The 21,340-nt window shown below is 37.1% G+C and overlaps 1 protein-coding gene across 27 annotated transcripts in view; it reads right to left on the bottom strand.

The window, feature by feature from the left end:
• Positions 1-21,340, bottom strand: part of PAM (peptidylglycine alpha-amidating monooxygenase) — a 279,291-nt gene that overhangs the window by 168,286 nt on the left and 89,665 nt on the right. For all 27 annotated transcript variants that reach the window (XM_015140495.3, XM_015140497.3, XM_015140500.3 and 24 more), the window contains exon 2: positions 43-507. In XM_015140495.3, coding sequence (XP_014995981.2) covers positions 43-134 — 92 coding nt within the window. In that variant the 5' untranslated portion in view covers positions 135-507. The remainder of the gene's footprint in view (positions 1-42; positions 508-21,340) is intronic.

The raw sequence follows: 21,340 nt of genomic DNA, 5'->3' as shown, positions 1-21,340 counted from the left end.
TCAACAGCATGCACAGAAAGCACCCGAACAACGAACACCCACCTCTTAAAGACAGAAAGTGGGCTTCGGAAAGCCAAACAGCTGCTTGGAAAAACAAGGAGGAGAACTAGCAGGCTGGGGACGCGGCCAGCCATGTCCACGCCGCTCCGGCCCCGCCGGGAGAGGACCGGGCAGCGCAGCGCGGGGCTGGGGCCGGCGGTGGGGCAGCGGCGCCGCCAGCAACCGCTACTTCATGGCCCGGGCGCGGCGGGCGTCCTGCGGCGGCCACACACCATCCGCCCGCGAGAGCAGCGAGCTGGCCGCAGCGAGGCGTCTCGGTCACGAGCGGCGGGCAGAAAGCCGTGGGCAGGCGGGACTTTTGTCCGGCCCGCAGGCGGAAGCTTTCCTCCCTCCAGCGCCGCTAGCGTGCCCTGGCGCTGGGGCTAGACGCGCGGATGCCTTATCACTCCGGAATGACAGGGACTGTGAGGGGTATCACCCAAACCCGCGTCAGTCATCATTCAGAACCTGCAAAAATAGAAGCAGATAATGGATGACTAACACGTTACAGCATTTGTCCTCAGCAAATCCCAGTTGAGGTTCTTTAATAGATTAGTAGTTTCACAAGCTTGCGCCCAAGCCTGGGGAAAATGCTGGTCTATTGAGCTCCCTCCCCCACAGCCAGCCCCCAAGATTTCACGAACCCAGAGTAGAGCCGGTGTTCTGTCTTTGCTTGCTCTTCCTCCCTCGGACCCACTCCTGTTTTCTTTTCCTACTTCTTCCCCCCTTTATCCCTCACAGCCACCCCACTCTGAATTTCTGCTTACTTCCTCTATCACTGTTTTCTCTCAGCAAAAATGCTCTTAATACCTCTTTGCTGAATGTAAACATCATACAAATGACCGGCTAAGGCACAAGGAAACAAAACAAAACAAAACGAAGAGATGCAAAGACAAAGCACTTGGATACCACAGTAATCAGATAGGAAAAGACTTTGAGAACAAAGGCATGTTTATACATGCATCACAGAGCTAGAGATCCAAGAGGAAAAGATACCTCCTACCAAGAACTCCCAAGGATCATCACAGAATTGCCCAAGTTCTCAGAATTATTTTAAAACAAACCAAAACTCTACAGCTACCATGATACACGAGATGTAAATGCCCATTTAAAAATCCTGCATCTCATATGCAAAATAATAATTTTGTACTTAGAAGGCATGCCTTCCAAAAGATATCCTTTCCAAAGTCTGGAGTTTTACAACATAATTAGAAAGAGTAGGGAGACTCTAAGCTGCCCCCCAGATGAATTTTATCGACAAAGGTTACGATGAAGAACATCACATTAACACAAATGAGAGGCCTGAAGAACCAGTGTTATAGCTCAATGTGTTATAAGAGGACTCAACTAGGCTAAACTTGAAAATATTCACATTTTGACTGAATATATTTAAGACTATGTATCAAACCTGCAAATTTTAGTCTGAAGGCATAAATTAAAACTGTATAATTCACAATATAAAAATACTGTACTTCCAAAGAAAGAGATTAAAGTTTTATTTTAATCAGTAACTATAAACATGGTTCCAAGAATCTCAAATGAATTCGATGGGAAGATGTGTAACAGTAAAAAGAAAAAATAAGGAAAAATCATATTGAAATGCTTCACAGTAATACATCAGCCTCTGGAAATCACAAGATAGTGAAGCTAATCTAAAACAAAACGAAACAAAACAAAAACCTAGAACCAAAACAAATAAAAAAGCACTAACCTTAAATGAAGTGAGATTCTTCATGATCAGTGTTTTATAGATAGAAGAAACATACCATATACCAAATATAAATAAAACCTGACTTAACATCCAACCAATTCAAGGATGCTTGAGGCTCACCAGCAAAGACCAGCTAATTTACATAAGCAATGACATTTTTAAAAGACTGATAATATTTGTTTGAACTTTCTCTTTGGCTTGCTGTTTGAGCTTTCAGAAACAAAAACCTTCAGTTTTATCCTTATCCTGTGGGTAAAGGAAAGAACTCCTTATGAAGGAAGAGAAACAATTGGCCTGAAGGCTATGCTATTGCCTTTGCTAGCAACAAAGTATAATCCTATCAAATGACAATACTTCACATTCCCTTAAGTTCTTTTTTTTTTTAAATATATATATACTTATATATATATATATGAAGAAGGGGTTATATTTTAATATTTCATTCAGAACAGGATTCAAGGACAGTCCCTCTTCCAGTTGGCAAGGAGATTTGGTATTACACAAACACTTGAAAACAAATTAAGTATTAAAATTCTCTAACAGGAACACACCCTTAAGTACTAGCCTTTGAAAAAAATATTCCACTTATCTCTTTGATTTTATTACCTTTGATGTCCCTAAACCACCCACTTAAAGAAAAGGGAATTAAAGTTGTGGGTAGAAGCAAAGTTAGTATTTGTAGCCATGAATAGAACAAAAGGTCTTATAAAAATGAAAGCTAATTATGCTTCTTGTTTCTGGATGACTTGCAAGCTAAAGACAAAATACAAATCCTCATATGAAAAAAAAAAAAAGTCCACCCTTTTTTTTTTATAATTCTGGATAATGTAGAACATATAATAATCACATTTTATTAGTATTCTTAAGATTTAAAAATTTTAAATATATTTTGCTGAGATAATTCCTTCACTCATCAAAAAAAAAAAAAAACCCTTAGTTTCAGAACTTTATACAAAAGATTGTAATACATACTGGAGTTTTATAAAATGAATAAAACTAAAAAAGAATATAGTCTATTAAGGGAGATGAGAACTTTACACAGTAACATAAGGTATATTTAGAATGTAGTATTCTATATGAGTACTATAAAAAGAGACTCAGAATTTTGAAGAAGGAAAACATCTTCAAAAGGAGGGCAAGAAAAAAGAAGAGTAAAGCAGTATTCAGTGGAAGGGGTGGCTATCGAGCAAGCCTTGGAGGACAGTTGGAGTTTCCACTGTGGGAGGTCGACAGTGAGCATTACAGGTACAGGGAAATGGCAGGAGCAAAGGAGCCCAGCTGGGGAACAGAGTATGTTCATAAAGTAATAAAAGTTCTGCCTCCTAGACTCAAGCTGCAGGCCCAGATTTACTATTTTATTTGTAATACAAAGCAAATGTTCTGTTTACATATTCATAAAATCTTCAGGTAAGAATGATTTATAACCTATACCTATATGGGTATCAATTCCGGGAGGAGTATTAGTAGTAGTTAAGTACAGCTTAGTCCAGAGGACCATAAAACTAATATGGATCTTACAAAGTAGGCAGCCCATTCCTTCCAATTTTCATTAAAAAAAAAAAAAAAAAAAAATAGCTGGCATTTATTGCTGGTCAAAGAGCCAAATAAATATGATGGCCATTTTGACCATTCATTTGTGTATTCATTAATAAGAGACCCAGTACAGCATAGTGGGTAACTGTAAACTGAAGGAAAACTGCCTGATTCCTGGGTCCACTATGTATTAGCTGTGTGAAACTAGACAAGTACCTAACCTCTCTAGCTTCAGTTTCTTCATCTGCAAAATGGGCATAATCATATTATCTACCTCATTGGGCTGTTGCCAGGAAAAACTAAATTAGTACCCTTAGAACAGTGCTGGACACATAATAAATGCTCCCTATTATTGTTGCTGCAACAAATATATATTGAATGCCTGAGACTCTGAATGCTGGGGATGGTGATAATCAAGACAGATAAAGTTCCCACTCTTATAGGAATTACTTTCTGCTGGAGAAAAACAAATAAAGATGACTACCAAACTGTAAATTTCATTTTCTTTTAAGGAGATTTTATGCAGTTTCCTTGAATGACTTATGATTAAACTGACTAAAGGGTGCATATCCATTCACGTAGCAATTTGACTTCTGAGGATTAATTCTTAGGCAAAAACTGAACAAGGCACAAGGCACAACTATGTTTATAAAAATGTTTATTAGTATTGTTCGTAATAACAAAGACCTGGATGTTTATAATGGCAAAAGAACTGAAAGCAATTTAAATGTCCTTCAATAGGAGATTTGTGGAAAAAAAACTTAGAGTTATAAAAACCAGAATACTATGCATCCCTTAAAAACAAAACAAAACAAAAAGACACTATGTGTCTATTTTTAAAGCCAAGGGCATTTTTTAAAAATTTTTTTATTTTTTGAGACGGGGTCTTACTCTGTAGCCCAGGCTGGAGTGCAGTGGCGCGATTTTGGCTCACTCCAACCTCTGCCTCCCAGACTCAAGCAATCCTCCTGCCTCAGCCTCCCGAGTAGCTGGGACTACAGACATACACCATCATGCCCTGACAATATTTTTTGTAGAGACAAGTTTTTGCCAAGTTTCCCAGGCTGGTCTCGAACTCCGGAGGTCACATGATCTGTCTCAGCCTCCTAAAGTGCTGAGATTACAGGCATGAGCCACCACATCTGGCCTCCAAAGGCATATCCTATAACATATTTTTTTTGCATAGCTTACAAATTTTTAAAGAACCTGAAAATTATAGAAATGCTGCAAGTATACTACAAATAACTTTTTTCCATAATCATTTTAGAGTTACTGACCTGGTGCTCCATCATCCCTAAACACTTTAGTGTGACTTCCTAAAAACGAATACATTCTGCTACATAACCTCAATAAAACCATCAAAATAAAAAAATTCACGTGAATACATTACTAACATCTAATCCTCAGGTTCCAAACTTTGCCCACTGTCCCAATAATGTCTTTTATTAGCAAAATCATCCAGTTCAGAATCAGGTGTTCCAAGGAAAGTTGTCATGTCTCCAGTCTGCTTCACTCCAGACAGTTTCTCAGTCTGTCTTTAGCTTTTATGACCTTGCCTCTATGGAAGATTACAGGCTAGTTATTTTGCAGAATGCCTCTCAATTAGTGTTTATTTTATGTTTCATTAGGACCAGATTCAGGTTATGCATCTTTGGCAGGAGTATGACAGAAATGATGGTGTGTTCTTCTCACTACATCTGTATTAATTGTCCATTGCTGCATATCTAATTACCCCAAAACATAGTAAGTGAAAACAATAAGCATTATCTTTCATAGTTTCTGTGCATCAGGAAAAGCTTAGCTGGGAGGTTCTCTTACGAGGTTGTGATTTAGATGTGAACCAGAACTGCAGTCATCTGAAGGCTTGACTAGAACTGGAAGATTTGCTTGCAAGGTAGCTTGCTCACATGGCTGGCAAGTGAGTGCTGGTTGTTGGCAGAAAAAAACACGTCCTCAGTATGTGGCCTCTCTGTCAGGCTACTTGAGTGTCTTCACAACATGGCACTGGGCTTCCCCCAGAGGGAGCGGTCTTTTATTATGTAGCATCAGAAGCCACACACCATCATTTCTCTAACATCCTGCTGGCTATACAGGTCAGCCCCACCCACTGAAGGAGAAGACCACCCACGGCATGAATAGCTAGGTGGGGAGGACCATCGCTTGGAAGCTGCCTACCACAGCATTTTATTAAGTGGCCATGATTGTGACTTGTCTCATTACTGACAATATTAACTTTGACCATTTGATTAAGTTGATGTCTTCCAGCTGTTTCCACCATACTGTTAACTATTTTTTCCCTTTATAATTAATATGCTTTGGTGAAGGTTATTTTATTATTATTATTATTATCATCATCATTTTGAGACAGGGTCTTGCGCTCTGTTGCCCAGGCTGGAGTGTAGTGGCATGATCTTAGCTCACTGCAACCTCCACCTCCAGGGCTCAGGCGATCCTTCTACCTCAGCCTCCCAAATAGCTGGGACCACAGGTGTGCACCACCACACCTGGCTAATGTTTTTTTTTTTTGTAGAGATAGGGTTTCACCATGTTTCCCAGGCTGGTCCCGAACTCCTGGACTCAAGCTATTCGCCTACCTCGCCCTTCCTAAGTGCTGGCCTTTGACATATTCCTATCATCCTTTGAACATTTCCTTGCTTTCTGCCCCTTTTCCCACCTGGGCTCAAAGCCCTGCACCAGAACTTCTTCTTTGTGCTCTTTATTTCACCTGCCCTTTGTGAACACCTTATACCAGGCTGTGCACACATCCTCACCCTGTTTGGGCTCTGACACTCCATGCCAGGTCACCAACCCCATCACATGGATGCCTCCCTACCTAATATGGGCTCTATTGCCCCATGCCAGGCAACCCTTCCTCAATATCTACCCTGCTTTGCCCTAGATAGTTGCTTTAGGACTGAACTGGTCAGGAAGAAAAAAGACTTAAATTTTTAAACAGTTTATTATAGAACAGCATACATATAGAGAGTCGTGTGTCACTTAACAATGGGGTTACGCCCCGAAAAATGTATTGTTATGTTAGGCCATTTCATTCTTGTGTGAACATCACTGAGTGTACTTACATAAACCTAGATGGTATAGCCTATGACACACCTAGGCTCTATATAGTCTATTGCTCCTAGGCTACAAACCTGTACAACATGTTACTATAGTGATTACTGGAAACAACTCTAACACAATGCTAAGTATCTGTGTATCTAAATATAGAAAAGGTACAGTACAAATATGGTGTATAAGAAATGGTACATTTGTATACAGCACTTATAAATGGAGCTTCAGGACTGGAAGTTGCTCTGGGTGAGTCAGTGAGTAAGTGGTGAGTGAGAGGCCTAGGACATTACTGTACACTACTATCGACTTTATAACACTGTACAGGAGATTTTATGCAGTTTCCTTTAAGCTATACTAAATTTATTTTAAAAATCTTTCTTCAATAATAGATTAATCTTAGTGTAGTGTAGCTTTTTACTTTATAAACTTTTAAAAATTGTTTAACTTTTTAACTCTTTTGCAATAAAATTTAGCTTAAAAAGCAAATGTGTTGTACAATTATATAGAATATTTTCTTTCTTTATATCTTTATTCTATAAGCTTTTTTAAAAAAATATTTTTTAAACTTTTTAAGCTTTTTCGTTAAAAGTGAAGACACACACACACACACACACACACACACATTAGCCTAGGCCTACACAAGATCAGGATGATCAATATTAGTTTTTCACCTCCACATCTTGTCCCACCAGAAGGTCTTTCTGGGCAATAGCACACGGAACAGTCATCTCCTATGATAACAATGCCTTTTGAAATGCCTCCTGAAAACCCTGCCTCAGGCTGTTTTACAGTTAACATTTTTTTTGTTAAGTAGAAGGAGTGCACTCTAAAATAAAGATTAAAAAGTATAGTATTGTAAATGCATAAACCAATCATACAGTCGTTTATTATCATTATCAAGTATTATGTACTGCACATAATCGTATGTGCCAAACTTTTATGTGACTGGCAGGGCAGTAGGTTTGTTAACACCAGCATCACCACAAACACATGAGTAATGCGTTGACATTATGATGACTACGGTGTTACTAGGTGATAGGAATTTTTCAGCTCTATTATAATCTTATGGGACCACCATCACATATGTGTTCTGACATTGACTAAAGCATCGTTATGAGGCATGTGACTGTATTTAAAAGTCTGAAGTAATGTAACTTAAACTGTTGCATTTCCAGAGATTTTCTATGGAGATGGTTGGGGAAAAGGTGGAGTTCACTGTCTACTTGTATGCTTTTGTAGTCTTTTAATTTTCACTGGCTTGTATTACTTTTGTAACTAGAAGAAAACAGGAATATATGCATTTAAAAATATTTTATTAAATATGGTTCTATAGATTTCAATTTACACGTTAACTGCTATCTGAAAGTTAGGTAATGTTTTGATAAAAGAAAAATTCTTCCTCTGCTTAGCAAGAACATTGCAAACTAAATGTCATGGTGGCTATATAGCTGCAATGCAGAGTTTCTTAAACTCAGCACTATCAACATTTTGGGCTGAACCATTCTTTGTTGTGGGGGCTGTCCTGTGTATTACAGGGTGTTCAGCAGCACCCTTGGCCTCCACCCACTAGATGCCAGTAGCATTCCCCTCAGTTATGGCAACCAAAAATGTCTCCAGATATTGCCAAATGTTTTCTGAAGGGTAAAATCACCTGGTTGAGAACCACTGTTATAATGTGGCTCATTAAGATGAAGCTTAACTTGTAAATCAAATGCAATGCCATTTTCTTTAAATACATATAATAAGAAATAAATAAGTTAAAAAAGTGTTTGCAAAAATGGAACTTCCAAATAATGGGGGAAAATATCCTAACAGAATAATCATAACAACAGGTAACACTTACTGACTTATATGCCAACACTGACTTTGCATGTATTATCTTGCTGAATTCTTATGACTTTGAAATGTGGGTTATTAATCCTGTTTTATAGATGAGGAATCTAAAGCTCAGAAAAATTAACTTCTTCTGGTTATATCGTGATAAAGCAGCAAGAATTCAAATCCTAGCCTGCTGACTCCAGAATCCATGCTCTTAATCCATACTCCTCAACACAAAACGGACCCTCCACATTCATAGGGGATATTTTCTTCAGGTATAACAAATAGGTAAATCCTTTGAATACCATTTTCTTGCAAAATAATAATAGCTCATGTTTATTGAGCAATTACTATATTCCAGGCATTGTACTAAGCAGTTTATATAAACTAGCTCTTCTGAATCCTCACAGCAACTGTATGAAATTTGTTCCATTATCATTCCTATTTTACTGAAGTGGCAACTAGACAAAAAGTGAATTGGTAACATGCCCATGGTACCCAGCCAGGACATAAACACAGGCAATCTGACGCCATGGTTGAAGCTCTTAACTACGCACCTAGTCTTTTTTCCTTTCATATACTAGGAAGCATTCCCTCTTCAACTTTATAAACATTACTCATTTAGCTAATTCAGAAGGTAACAAATCGAAGTCCTATGCTTATGATTCAAATTGATCCAAAAGAAGATTTTGTTTGGCCTGCAAGGGTTTTTTCCCAACTCCTCCCCTACATTTGAGCTCTGTATAAACATTTCAAAATGAAAGATTTCACATAAAACCCAGATTTCCACTCTCTTGAAGAGCCATAAAAATCTGGCATCACTGGACTCACATTTCCACACAGCAACAATTAGCTGAGCCAAGTAGTGACTCCCTTTTTGACGTGGCCAGCAATCCGCAGACTGCCACTGTCCCCACTGCTCCCTATCTGTTCTCAGTCTCTGAGGCTAGTAGTGGTTGTTTAAACTGCTGCTCAGCTCTCAAGTGCAGTTATTTGTCCATTTGTTTTTTGTCTTTTGTATTTTTTCATACCTGGCCGGCTTTTCTCATTAACATTACCAGCCAACACCTTAAAATCATCTGTGTTGTGATCACTGAGGGACACCCTTGCTCTAGGAAGGTAAACTTCACCCTAGGTGGAACATAGGGTTTACCACACTTAGGTGTACTAAGTTGCTGGGGTATTTTTTGTTGTTGATGGTTTGTTTTTTAAGGCTCTCTTCATTAGCAAAACATAGCAAATTGAATGGTATTTTCTGCACACAGATTTTTTGGGGACTCATGTCTTCTAACATGCAGCCAATTTGAAGTATCTTTCCCTTGCAAGTCAAAATTGGCTGGGTACCTATTAGAACATACATGCTGAAAAAATATCTCAGGGGTACCATTCAGCATATGATCCTATTGCAATAAGAACTTGCCAAAAGTAAAAAAAATTATTTTATTTTATTCTTTGTTTCCATGATCAGTAACAGATGCCCTTTAAATATGTCCATTAGTCATCAAATCGCTCAGCCCTGTAAATACTTCCATGGGGAAAATAACAAGACACATAATTCTTAATTAAATTTCTCAGCTTTGACTAATACAAATGTTACTTCCTAACACATGTATCAAATTCAATGCTGGCATATTTTACTGTAAAATAAAACAGATCCCTGTCTTCCAAACACCACACATCTTTTTACTCTAAAGACTGAACTGGCAAGTGCTCAAGAGATGGGTGAACTGCAGAGGAAAGCATTAACCATTACAGATGATGCCAGAGAGGTGGACCACTTCTTTGTATCCTACTCACTTGCCCACCAGGTACCTTATTTATTTATAAACTCAGGACGTCACATAAAGTTTAGTTTCACAAGAGCACAAAACGCCTTTTCAGCTATCACCTACTTTCTCCTTGAAATGTTGTTGAGTCAGGGGAACAGACCTTTGGGCTGGTTTTGCAGAGCTATTTGGTGGACAACCCTCCATGAGCTCTGCCTTAACTCATGAAGCAAGTCAGTCAGCAGAACCTAGACTTAGAGACTATGTCCATAATATGCCATTTCAGAAATTAATGAACTTTGTTCCTCTTTGGTAAAATTTTTCAGGAACTAGTTTGCAAGTAATGTCAAAGACCTCACTACATTTCAAATCTTGGATGATTTTTTCAAAAAAAGTGTCAATCATAGAATGATCCACTGATTTAGGTATTGAAAGATCTTTCGCATTAATGCTTTGTAGTGCTTCTTTTGTAGGTCTTTGTGTTACTAGTTTCTTTTATTTTTAGGAGGAAGTTGGCATAGAATGGAAGGAGGGTAACCGCATGTAAGGGCAAATATTTAGTTTACCGGGCTTCAGTGAATGGGGTCTGAAGGTGGGTATCCGCCTTTCCTTCTGCTTTTCTTGCAATCAATCAACACATTTTTAATGAGATGTTTGTGACGTTTTTTCCTGTTTGTGATTCCACATCCTTAGGCATACTAGTTATTCCTGAAGCATTTTAATATATATTTTGTTAAATGCTTTCCAATGACTTCAGAGGCAGGAGGTATTAACTACACATGAAAACCAGCTCAGACCCAGACCATGAAGTTACAAAATAAGTATTCTCTTTCTTTAAAAGTCTATAGGAAATGTCTAGATTTTCACTTAAAAACAACAGTGACCTTTATCTTCTGTTTCTGGTGCTATTCATACAGAAGTGTTTTCTCCCATAGCACAGTCGTATTTTCAAATGATTCTTAAGTTTTCCACTTCAAATGTTCAAATTTGTACAACAAAATGCCCATAAACACACCCTTTCCTATTACAAAAGTTTTGCTATCCTTTTCTTCAAGCCACTCAGCTGTATTATTACAGTACTAAAAAGTGAAATCTATAATCATATAACCCTATTATAGAATTGAAAAACATATGGAAATTTTTCTTAAAGATCATCAAAGAATGTCAAAACATTCTCTCATTTGAATAATTCTGCTCAGTTGGGTTTAGAATCCCTTAGAGGGATTCTGCAAAGTGTAAACTGCATACTGCCCTCTCAATTCATCTCAACTAGATAATTTGGAAGTCATTAACAAAAGAACAAAACTGCTCAAACAACATTTTAATGTCTTTTATTTTAGGGCACAGAGGCTAAAATAAAATTTAGCTCAATCGTAAGACAACCATTTGAATTTTTAAATATGCAATTCACCACTGAAAGAAGTACAATGTACTGAAGTAGCTTATACGCAGATATTTTAATTTCTAGTCTATAGTACTAACAGCTCTCTTTGATCAGCGTCCCCAAATTCCCCGTGAACTATCAATGAAGAGCTTCATAATTTTCTTCTGGCTGAAAATGATCAAAGCATTCTTATGTTTGTTAGAATCCTTTGATGCTGCTGCACAAACAGGTGGTGAGTTTATCTCGTTGCTATTAAACTGTTTCTTGCTGTCTTGAGCTTAGGAAGAAGTGGTTTATTTTAACAAGGTGCTCACAGAGTGGCTTGTTCTTTGCCAATTTTTAATGATTTTTACAAGGTTTCCCACAGTGACTAGCAATATGCACCCTGGAATGGAAGAGGAGAGCTGAAAAAAGATGAGGTCCATGATCCTCCAGGCCTGAGACACATCCCAGGTGGACTTCCAGGAGTATCAAGGAAGTGAGGCCCAAGCACATCCAGTTGATCTTATTGGCTTTCTCTCTCCATTGTTGAGGCTACATGCCCTAAGCTTGAGTTATATCATAACTAAAAGTTGAGTTTTTAAGTCACAGAAAAATGTGAAATACCCAACATTTGCCAATTTAAACCAAAATAAGGAGCCCCCCCGGGCAGTATAATATAGAGAAGTCATTCCCATCTTTGAAGTATAAAAATCCCTTTTTAAAAGGAGGACATTTCATGGAACTATACATTATAATGACACTATTAAAAATTAAAACAATATTAATAGTTTTTGAGTAGTTGCTATATGCCAGGCAGCCTTTTAAATACTTTCCATGTATAATTTCATTTAATGCTCATGAAATCATATAAGCTATGTCTAAGTATTATCTACATTTTACAGATGAGCAAACAGAGGCACAGAAGTCAAGGAACGTGTTGGCCATCATGTTGCCAGAAGTAGCGGGGCAGGGATTGAAACGCAACTTTGGCTGCATTCAAGGTAGGATCTACCAACTTGATAGAGGCTGTACTTCTGGTATTTATTAGGAAAATACATAAAGGCTAAGCTGAATCATTACTGAATCAGTAATGCTTTTAAATAAATTTGTACTTTATGTCACACATAATTCAAACCAATAGTACACATAAGTGTGAGAAGTGTTATTTGTTTCATATCCCACAATGCTCATTTCCCAGCAGTGGACTCTGGGTTTCACCCTAACTCTGCCTCCCCCGTGGAGTCTGAGCCAATGAATGAAAACCACTGGTGTAAAATGAGGGCGCAGACTTAAAGTCAGAAGTGATAGTTCTATGTCCTGAAGGGATTCTCTTCACATTTCTAAACTGTGGTTCCCCCTGTCTAAATAGATGGTATTGATAAATGCTCTACCAAATGGCTACTGTGAGAAACAAAAATAATCTGAGCAAATTCTAAAAAGAGTAAAGCACCAGAGAGATCATAAATTGTTATTAGTGTTGCAGATTTAGCTTTCTCAATGGATAAAATATAAAATCTTTATTTTATTTTTCTAAATTTACACTGTTTATTCTGAACCTATTTATATCTCATCTTTATTATTTCAGAGTACTAGAACATCTTCAGATTATCTTTGAAGAGTCAGGGACAAAACAGAGCTAAAAACCCAAATTCAAATACTCTTCCTAACACTAAAAATAAAAACAAAAATGGTAACTCCATAATTTAGCAAAAATGTAACTAAAATCTCAACCTAAATCATTTGAAATATGCTTCACTAATCAGGAATGACAATTTGTATTCCAAGGAAATAATCAACATTATGTCAGGATTATTAGGAAACATTTATTAGATACTGGCACTGACAGGTACTATATATCTTAGCCTTAAGTTTGTGTTGCATGACTTAAGAAAACTATACAGAGGCAGTCTTGCAGAACCAACTGCCCAAAGAAATCAGCAGTGGAGGTCAATTATGCACATTTATATTCCAAAAGTAGCTGGATGTTTCTGGAACAAATGAAATATAAAATGGTGTGCTTAACTAGGTGGTTAGTATTTAAATTACACAAATAGATTCTTAGTAATACTTGCTTATTTCCTCAGAGGAATACGGACAAGAAATGTACCTTATTGTTGCTAAAGCATTTTAAAAGATCAAATGTACTATATGACTAAGTGCTATAGGAATACTAAATGTTATATGTGTAATCAAGTTTACTATTTTTTACTTAATTCTATCTAATTTAGTATTTATTCCTAATTAAAGGGCTTATGTGAATTATCTTGCTGGGAGGTGGTTCCTCTGAAGTGGAGTTTTAAAAGTCAGCATATATGCACAAATTTTATTTTATATTTTAAATTTGCTTCCCATTATGATCCATATTAATTTCTATTATCATAAAATTACGTCTCTCCTTAAAACAGTGAAGAAATCATACAAATTAAAAAAAAAACTTCTTTGATCCTGATACGACCAACTCATAACATTATGTAAAACTCTGGATAAAGAAATGTACTTCGAATAATCCCAACCAAAAACTGTTATCCCTTTTGAAAGGTTATGTTTTTAAAGATTTGAAAAAAATAGAAACCTAATGGAAAAAAAACAGAGCATTATGCTTTTAAATAAACTATTCATAAAGATACAAAATGTACACATTTAGTAAAGATCATATTTATTCTTATTTAAAAACACATTGAGGTCATTGTCAAAACTTGTAAAATTCCATTGACAAAATAAAGCTTTAAAATAATCAGTAGTCCCCATGATCAGTTCAGAGGTATATCAGATACTTAAAAGAAGCTGACCATTTTATTTTTCAATATGATTTTCAAGGATGTATTCAAAATTAATGCTCAACGCTAGACTGGCCAGTCATTTCCACCATCATAATGGCTGGTGCAGATGACTGCATCATTGATTCAGGGATAGATACCAATGGGGAAAGCAGCTTCCACATTGGTTATGCTGGGTATACATCTAGGAAAATAAGAATATGTTGTACAGAGTACTGCTTTTTTGGCATAGTAGAATTTGTATTTTGTTCCACAATATCTTCATCTATGGTTAAATAGAAAAGATAAGTTGAATGACAGAGATGAAAGAATGATATTAATAAATATTAATGCATTCAAATATAATGAGAAAACACATTTTAAATTATTTGATCAATTAAAACAAGGCTAAGGAAAAAAACACAAGGTGGAAGTCCTTTCTCCATGAATAATAACATAGCACTAACGTGCTGTATTTCTTTTGAAGTCAAGGCTACAGTTATTTCAGGATATTAAAACAATACTATTAATTGTTTCATTCTGAATTAGCCAAATTAATATGTTAAAATGGCCTGTTTTCCTTGTTCCTTAAACTTTGTAATTGTTTCCTTATCTTTTCACAAAATGCCAAAAATTTGCTGGCTATCAAAAAGGTCAACATCTTTTATCAGTAAGCTTTATCTTAATTAAATGCTGATTTTAGAATCAGAAAAATGAGTGAGTTAAGCAGTATTATTTGCCTAAAAGACAATAAAATTTATGATAAATTTTTCCTTTCATTTTTATATTTAAATCACTATTAGTATTACATTGTAACGAGACAAAGGCTCATTAAGGCTGCCTTTGTAGGTAAAATAAAAACACACTAGAGGGGATATTCTTTATCGAGTTCCAATTATCCTCCAAGGATATAGCAAATGACATACCATTAAAATATTTAAGTTTAATTACGCAATGTGTTCCAATATATAATCAAAATACATATATACACAACCTAAGTATTTACTCACATTCCTGAATCTTTTGTATTTAAATTTTTCTCCTAAGGAGAAAGTCAATAGTAATAAAATTATAGAAAAATTCTAAGGGAAAGCAATTCCACTTTTATGCACATAAAATAATATTTTCTAAACTAATCGTGCATCTGATTACTGAGCAGAGTTCTCCTCAGTCAGTTTTAGGTTTCCCCAATCCCTCTTTCCTCCTGTTCCAGCAGATTCAATCAATAAACCAATCTGCTTTTTGTCTTCCCAAAATAGAACCTACCAATGAGAGTTTCCTGTCGCCCCATATTTGTCCCACCAATTAATTAATTTGAATTTGAGACCAAATGGTAGTCGGTAGTTAGTCCTGCTCTTCTTTCTACCTCTACATTTCTTTCTTCTAGATTCTTCACATCAGAATTTCCCAGATACCTAATTTTTTGCAGGGCGTTGTAAGTGCTGTAAAGAAGACATGGCTCCGCTCCCCACAACTGTGCAAGCTTAAAGCACCACAGCACTTGCCCACCCACCCGTGCTTGGTGGGGAAGTCAAGTACTGGCCACCAAGTGGCCATGTGACCTCCTTTAGCCAATAAGGAGGAACAGAAGTGAACTGTGTCGACGCTGAAGTTTTAAAAGCCAGTGTGTAATTCATCACACTCCTTTTCCCTCTGCCAGTGATCAGTGATGCTCACAGGGAGGCTCTTCTAACTCCCTACTCACACAAAATGATAGAGGGCAAGTTTACCTCTGATAGAGGGCAAGCGTCTTACAGAGACTTAAATTTAGAAATTACTCAAATATTTACAAGAAAAAAGAATATTAAAGCAGACGAGCCGGATAACTCTAAGGAGCAAATTTAATTATTTTCCAACTACTCAGCAGGATGGGGGTTTATGAAGAAGTTTGTATCAGTTACAGAGAAGACAGAATATGAATTTCAATACTTTCATCCATGCTTACTTCTACTCAATGTTTGTTTCCTAAGGGCTTATAAAACATGCTCAGTTCAGAAGAAAGCTCATTTGTCTTTTTTTAACCCAGCGAACATCAAGCCTCATCCTGCACATTCCACTGTTATATCCCCACACCTAGCACACAACAACACATTGACATACTTAGTAAATGTTAAGTGAATGAATGGAACAAGGAATAATATAAAGAAATACATGACACAGTTCTTCAGAATCTCATAGTAATGTTTAGGGAAAATGGTGCATACCAAATTTGGATACATATCAAGTTTTGAAATAGAAAATAAATGTTTAAATGATTTTTAAAATGAGATTAATATACACACATCGTTAAAAGTCAAATACTACTAAAAACCTACAATGAAAACAGCATTCCCTTGCCCAGCTACTCCAAATCCTGCTCCTGAGATGCAACTATTTTCTACTCTTTTAGCAGGGTATTCTGGTACTGACATTCATTTTCCTGAATATGTTGATGTTCTAATTTATCAATTTCACAGTTCCATTAATTATCTATTGACTTCTTTGGAAGATGAGAATTTAAGTTCTCCTATCGCATCCCACCAGCATTCCAATAGACTCACATCACAATTTTTGGTTAAATTAATATTTAAGTTGTTAAACTACATAACTAATGTTCTCCACTGAACCAAGTAGTGTCCCATGATTGTTACCTTTACTTGTGCACCTTTTTCTGTTTTTTTGTTTTTTTTTTTAATTGAGACAGAGTCTTGCTCTGTCACCCAGGCTAGAGTGCAGTGGTGTGATCTCGGCTCACTGCAACCTCCGCCTCCCGGGTTCAAGCGATTCTCCTGCCTCAGCCTCCCAAGTAGCTGGGACTACAGGTGTGCGCCACCATGCCCGGCTAATTTTTTTATTTTTAGTAGAGACAGGGTTTCACCATGTTAGCCAGGATGGCCTCGATCTCCTGACCTCGTGATCCACCTGCCTTGACCTCCCAAAGTGCTGGGATTACAGGCAGGAGCCACCGTGCCCGGCCCCCTTTTTCTTTTTACCAGAGTTCAGGAACTGGAGCATGGTTCCAGATCCATGTTGAGAATATCTTTATTTTAGCTATATCCACGATTATGTTTGGATGGATAGGGGTTTATATAATGACAATCATTTCCTCTAAGAATTTTAAGGATATTGTCCCTCTGTCTTCTTACTTATAATCCTATTGTTAAAACTGACTGATTCCAGTTTTAATTGAGTTTCTTTAGGATATTTCCACCTAAGTAAGTTTTCCAAGAAAATTTTGCCCCTTATCATCTGAAGTACTCTCACTGGAATAGTCTTAGGAAGTAGTTTAGAGAGCGGAATGATACTAACCTGCATGTAATTTTACTATCTTTAACAAGATAGTAAAAAGGTAAACAAAAAGATAATTTTACTATCTTTAACAATATAATCCTGTTGAGAATTCAGATGCCATTTTGATTTTTTATAATTTATTTGTGATATCTCAATCTCTTTCTCTCTCCATTTTCTGGAGGTTTTTAAAGTTTTCTCCTTGACTTTTTGTTCTGAACTTTTATTGATGTACCCTCATATGGGTCTTTTCTCATTCATCTTGCTAGGCCATTCTAATCTGAAGACTTAAGATACTGATTCTGATAAATATTGTTACATGTTCTTTGACAATTTCTGTTCCCTATTTTTCCCTATCATCTTCTTTAAAACTCCTATATTTAGATGTTGGATGTGCTTGAATGATCCTCAAAATTTCCTGGCATTTCTTTTCCACTGTCTCTTTGTTTTCAGATTTCCTTTACTTTACCTATCAACTCTCTCCATTTTCTAATTTCAGTTCTACTGTCTGTTCCTCCCTACACTGTTTGTTCCAGCTGAGTTCTTTTCTCTCTCTCTCTTTTTCAAAATTCTCCCTTTCTCCAGACACCTCCCTAAAAAGTCTGATGGTTCGTGACTGTGTATTTGCATTTCAGAGTGAGACACTAACAAGCTGTCTGGTGCTGCTCTGGAGGAGGCCTGAGCATCAAGTTGATCTTTTCTTTGTGGGACACTCATAAGTCAGTATATGTAGGGTTCCCCTTTCCACAGTGAGGCTTTTCAGTTCTCCAGGGAAGAATCCATCCATCTGCTGAAGGGTTAACCCTTTCATGTAAGGGCCATGTGTTAGTCATCTTTGTTCCCTTTGCTGTGTACAGTAGGCACCGACAGTATCTCGTATTTTTAAAATGCAACAGTTTATAAGGTATATTCACAAGATTCCCCAAAATAATCAGAAGGACAAAGCAAAACAGGTATCAATATTCTCTTCTTATAACTGGGAAAAGTAAAGAACAATTAAGTTCTATGACTTCTGCTTAAAGAAAAAAAAGGGAGAAAGAGAAGGACATGAAGAAAGAGAAACAGAAGATATTTGGTAATCCAAATAAATTTTACAGAATTCTTTTCCGTAGGCATTTCCTCCTTCTGACACCCACAGAAGATCATTCTATATATTCTGCAAATCCCAGCATGAAGAACAGGTTTGTCAGGAGGATCATGCAGCCTATTTGGAACAGAATCCTCAAAAACCAGTTTTTCATTGGCAATAATCAATAATATTTTCACCATGTTCTTATTCTCGCTATAATAGAACTAATGTTTTATAAGATAAATTCTCAAAATAGGGCACAATGGAAGAATTTGTAGGATGTATTATGTATTTAAAGATAAAACTTCATAATTCTCTGACTGATTTCAGTTTTAATTGAGTTTCTTTAGGATATTTCCACCTAAGTAAGTTTTCCTAGAAAATTTTGCCCCTTATCATCTGAAGTACTCTCACTGGAATAGTCTTAGGAAGTAGTTTAGAGAGCGGAATGATATTAACCTAAATGTAATTTTGCTATCTTTAGCTCACTCAAGTAGATAAATTTTCATAGCACAAGGAATTTAAAATATCAAATTTTCTTTTAAATTTTACTAAAAAAATTGTTTCCCAAATAAAGAGTTGCATTCACTGCATCAACCAAAGCAAATATTTTATAATGATCCCCATGAAACCATGCCCACTCAAAAAACTGAAGTTGTCTTCTTACTTGGCACAAAAACCTTTTGAGATGGAGTTTCGCTCTTGTCACCCAGGCTTGGAGTGCAGTGGCATGATCTCAGCTCATTGCAACCTCCAACCCCCGGATTCAAGAGATTCTTCTGCCTCAGCCTCCCAAGTAGCTGGGACTACAGGTGTGCGCCACCATGCCTGGCTAGTTTTTGTATTTTTAGTAGAGACGGGGTTTCACCATGTTGGCCAGGCTGGTCTTGAACTCCTGACCTCAGGTGATCCAGCAGAAGGGTTTCTTAATACAGGGCAAGATGCTGCGTCCTGAAATCTGAGTACCTTAGACCCTCTGAGTGAAGGATAAGGAAAAATGAGTGCTTAGGAGCTTAGTAAAATGGGACTTGGGAGAAAGAAACAAGATGGTCTACTTCTAAGTGGTAGAATCAAAGCAGCAGCACTAACCACACTCTCCCAGCCTTGAAAGGTGTGACCCATGTAAGATATGACCACCCTCTTCAGCCATAGCTAATAGGGCACTTGACTTAACCATCCAAATATCACTCCCTGGTAATTTGAAAAGAAGAAAAGGGGATGTCAGTTGATTTGAAAATTCATGTGGAATCAGGGCCAACTTGACATTAGAGTAAGCCAAAGCAAAGCTATTAGCAAGCTGAAGTGACAGAAGAATTGAGAAGCCAGAACATCACTTTGCAAATCAAGAGAAGGGAGCAGGCACAGAAAGAAAAGACACAGAGATCAAGCAATGCCATAAGACAGCACGTGACCAACTTTCGTTCTTGACTGTCCTCTTCCATACCCAAAGTCCTTGTATTATATCCTGCCTTATTCTGGGATGTCCATGAAGTGGCCTGCTCTTTCACTTGTGGAAACACTTTTTATTTGTGAGTTTCTACTCCTTGAAACCTAACAGTCTGACTGAGACAGGCAGCTTCAAAGAGAAAGCTGTATCTGAGCTAAGCACCAGATGTTTACCAGGTGACAGTGGAGAAAAAGCATCCAAAATAGAGGAAACCGCTTCTAGATCAACCTTGAGGCAGGAGACAGCAAGTTGGGTTTTTAAAACTACAAGTAGTTAAGTACAACCAGAACACACAGAGGGATGGGAAATAAGACCAGAACAAAGGGCAGGAGCTGATGAACAAAGGACCTCATGATCCATGCCTAGGGATTTATCTTTATCCTATAGGTGAGAAGATCATATGTGTGTTTTACAGGCTCATTCTGGCAATGATGTGGAGGCTGAAATGGAGGTTGGGGGCAAGACTGGAGGCAGGTGTCCAGTAAGAATGTGAACTTCTCAAGGGTAGCTGTATATTTCATTGTTATTTTCACCATCAGAGAGTATTTTAAGGGAGGAAGAAAAGGAAAAAAAAAAAAGCATCAACTTGGTTCTAAGAAGTAATTCAGCACAATTCAACACCCCATGAAACACAAGTTGGGAAGCTTGGTTAGTGGTATAGTTAGTATACACTTCAGGCCTGATGTTTTAAAGAAACTACTACAGCCTAAGGGCTTGTTGACCCATGAGCAAATGCACCACCAAATGTGAACTAGTATATGATAAAATATAGATCACAAAGGAAGCTTACACTTTGAAATACCACATAATTTCACACTTCATTTCCCCAGTTCTCATCCTCATTTATTAATTTCCCATCATAACATAAAGCCATATCAAGTCTTAGTTACTTCAGGAAACCTGGTACCTTGCATAAAGCCTGATAAAAGCATTAATAATTAAAGAATGACTTTGAACATAGGGCATCTAAAACTCTTAGACACAATGTTTTCATGCTATTCAGTAACACAAAAAGAAAACATTTGTACCCCTGAATAAATGGAAGTATTGGATGTTCTGACCTTAATTAGTTTAGATAACAGGACAAATCGAATCCCCAAATATTTAAATGAATGAAAATGGAGCCATCAGATTTTATGACAGTCTAGGCTGTAGAAAAAATAAACTTCCCACCTTATCAGTAATTTTCCTTACACATGAATGTAGAAAGCGAACATTACATTTATAGCAAAAGCTGATATTCTAGCAACTGCCCACACAGCATCACTTTAACATTATGCTTTGACTCTTGTTTTCTCTTTCCACACTCAAAATGCCTGTCAATTGTCTCCACTTCACTTATCTAGGTATTTAAATAAAGCATATCCTGTTTTCCCTTATGGCTAGATCCCCATACTTAAACTATACCCTGACAATGCTTTCTTTGTCTCTCTTTTCATGTGCCCCTGGAGTGCAGCATCCTAACCACATCTGAAATGCTGTTTGTTATAAACCATTTT

Source organism: Macaca mulatta, chromosome 6, assembly GCF_049350105.2.
Source record: "Macaca mulatta isolate MMU2019108-1 chromosome 6, T2T-MMU8v2.0, whole genome shotgun sequence".
Classification (NCBI taxonomy): Eukaryota; Metazoa; Chordata; class Mammalia; order Primates; family Cercopithecidae; genus Macaca; species Macaca mulatta.
Note: the sequence above shows the minus strand (reverse complement) of the source record. Positions and strands in the feature narration are given on the sequence as shown.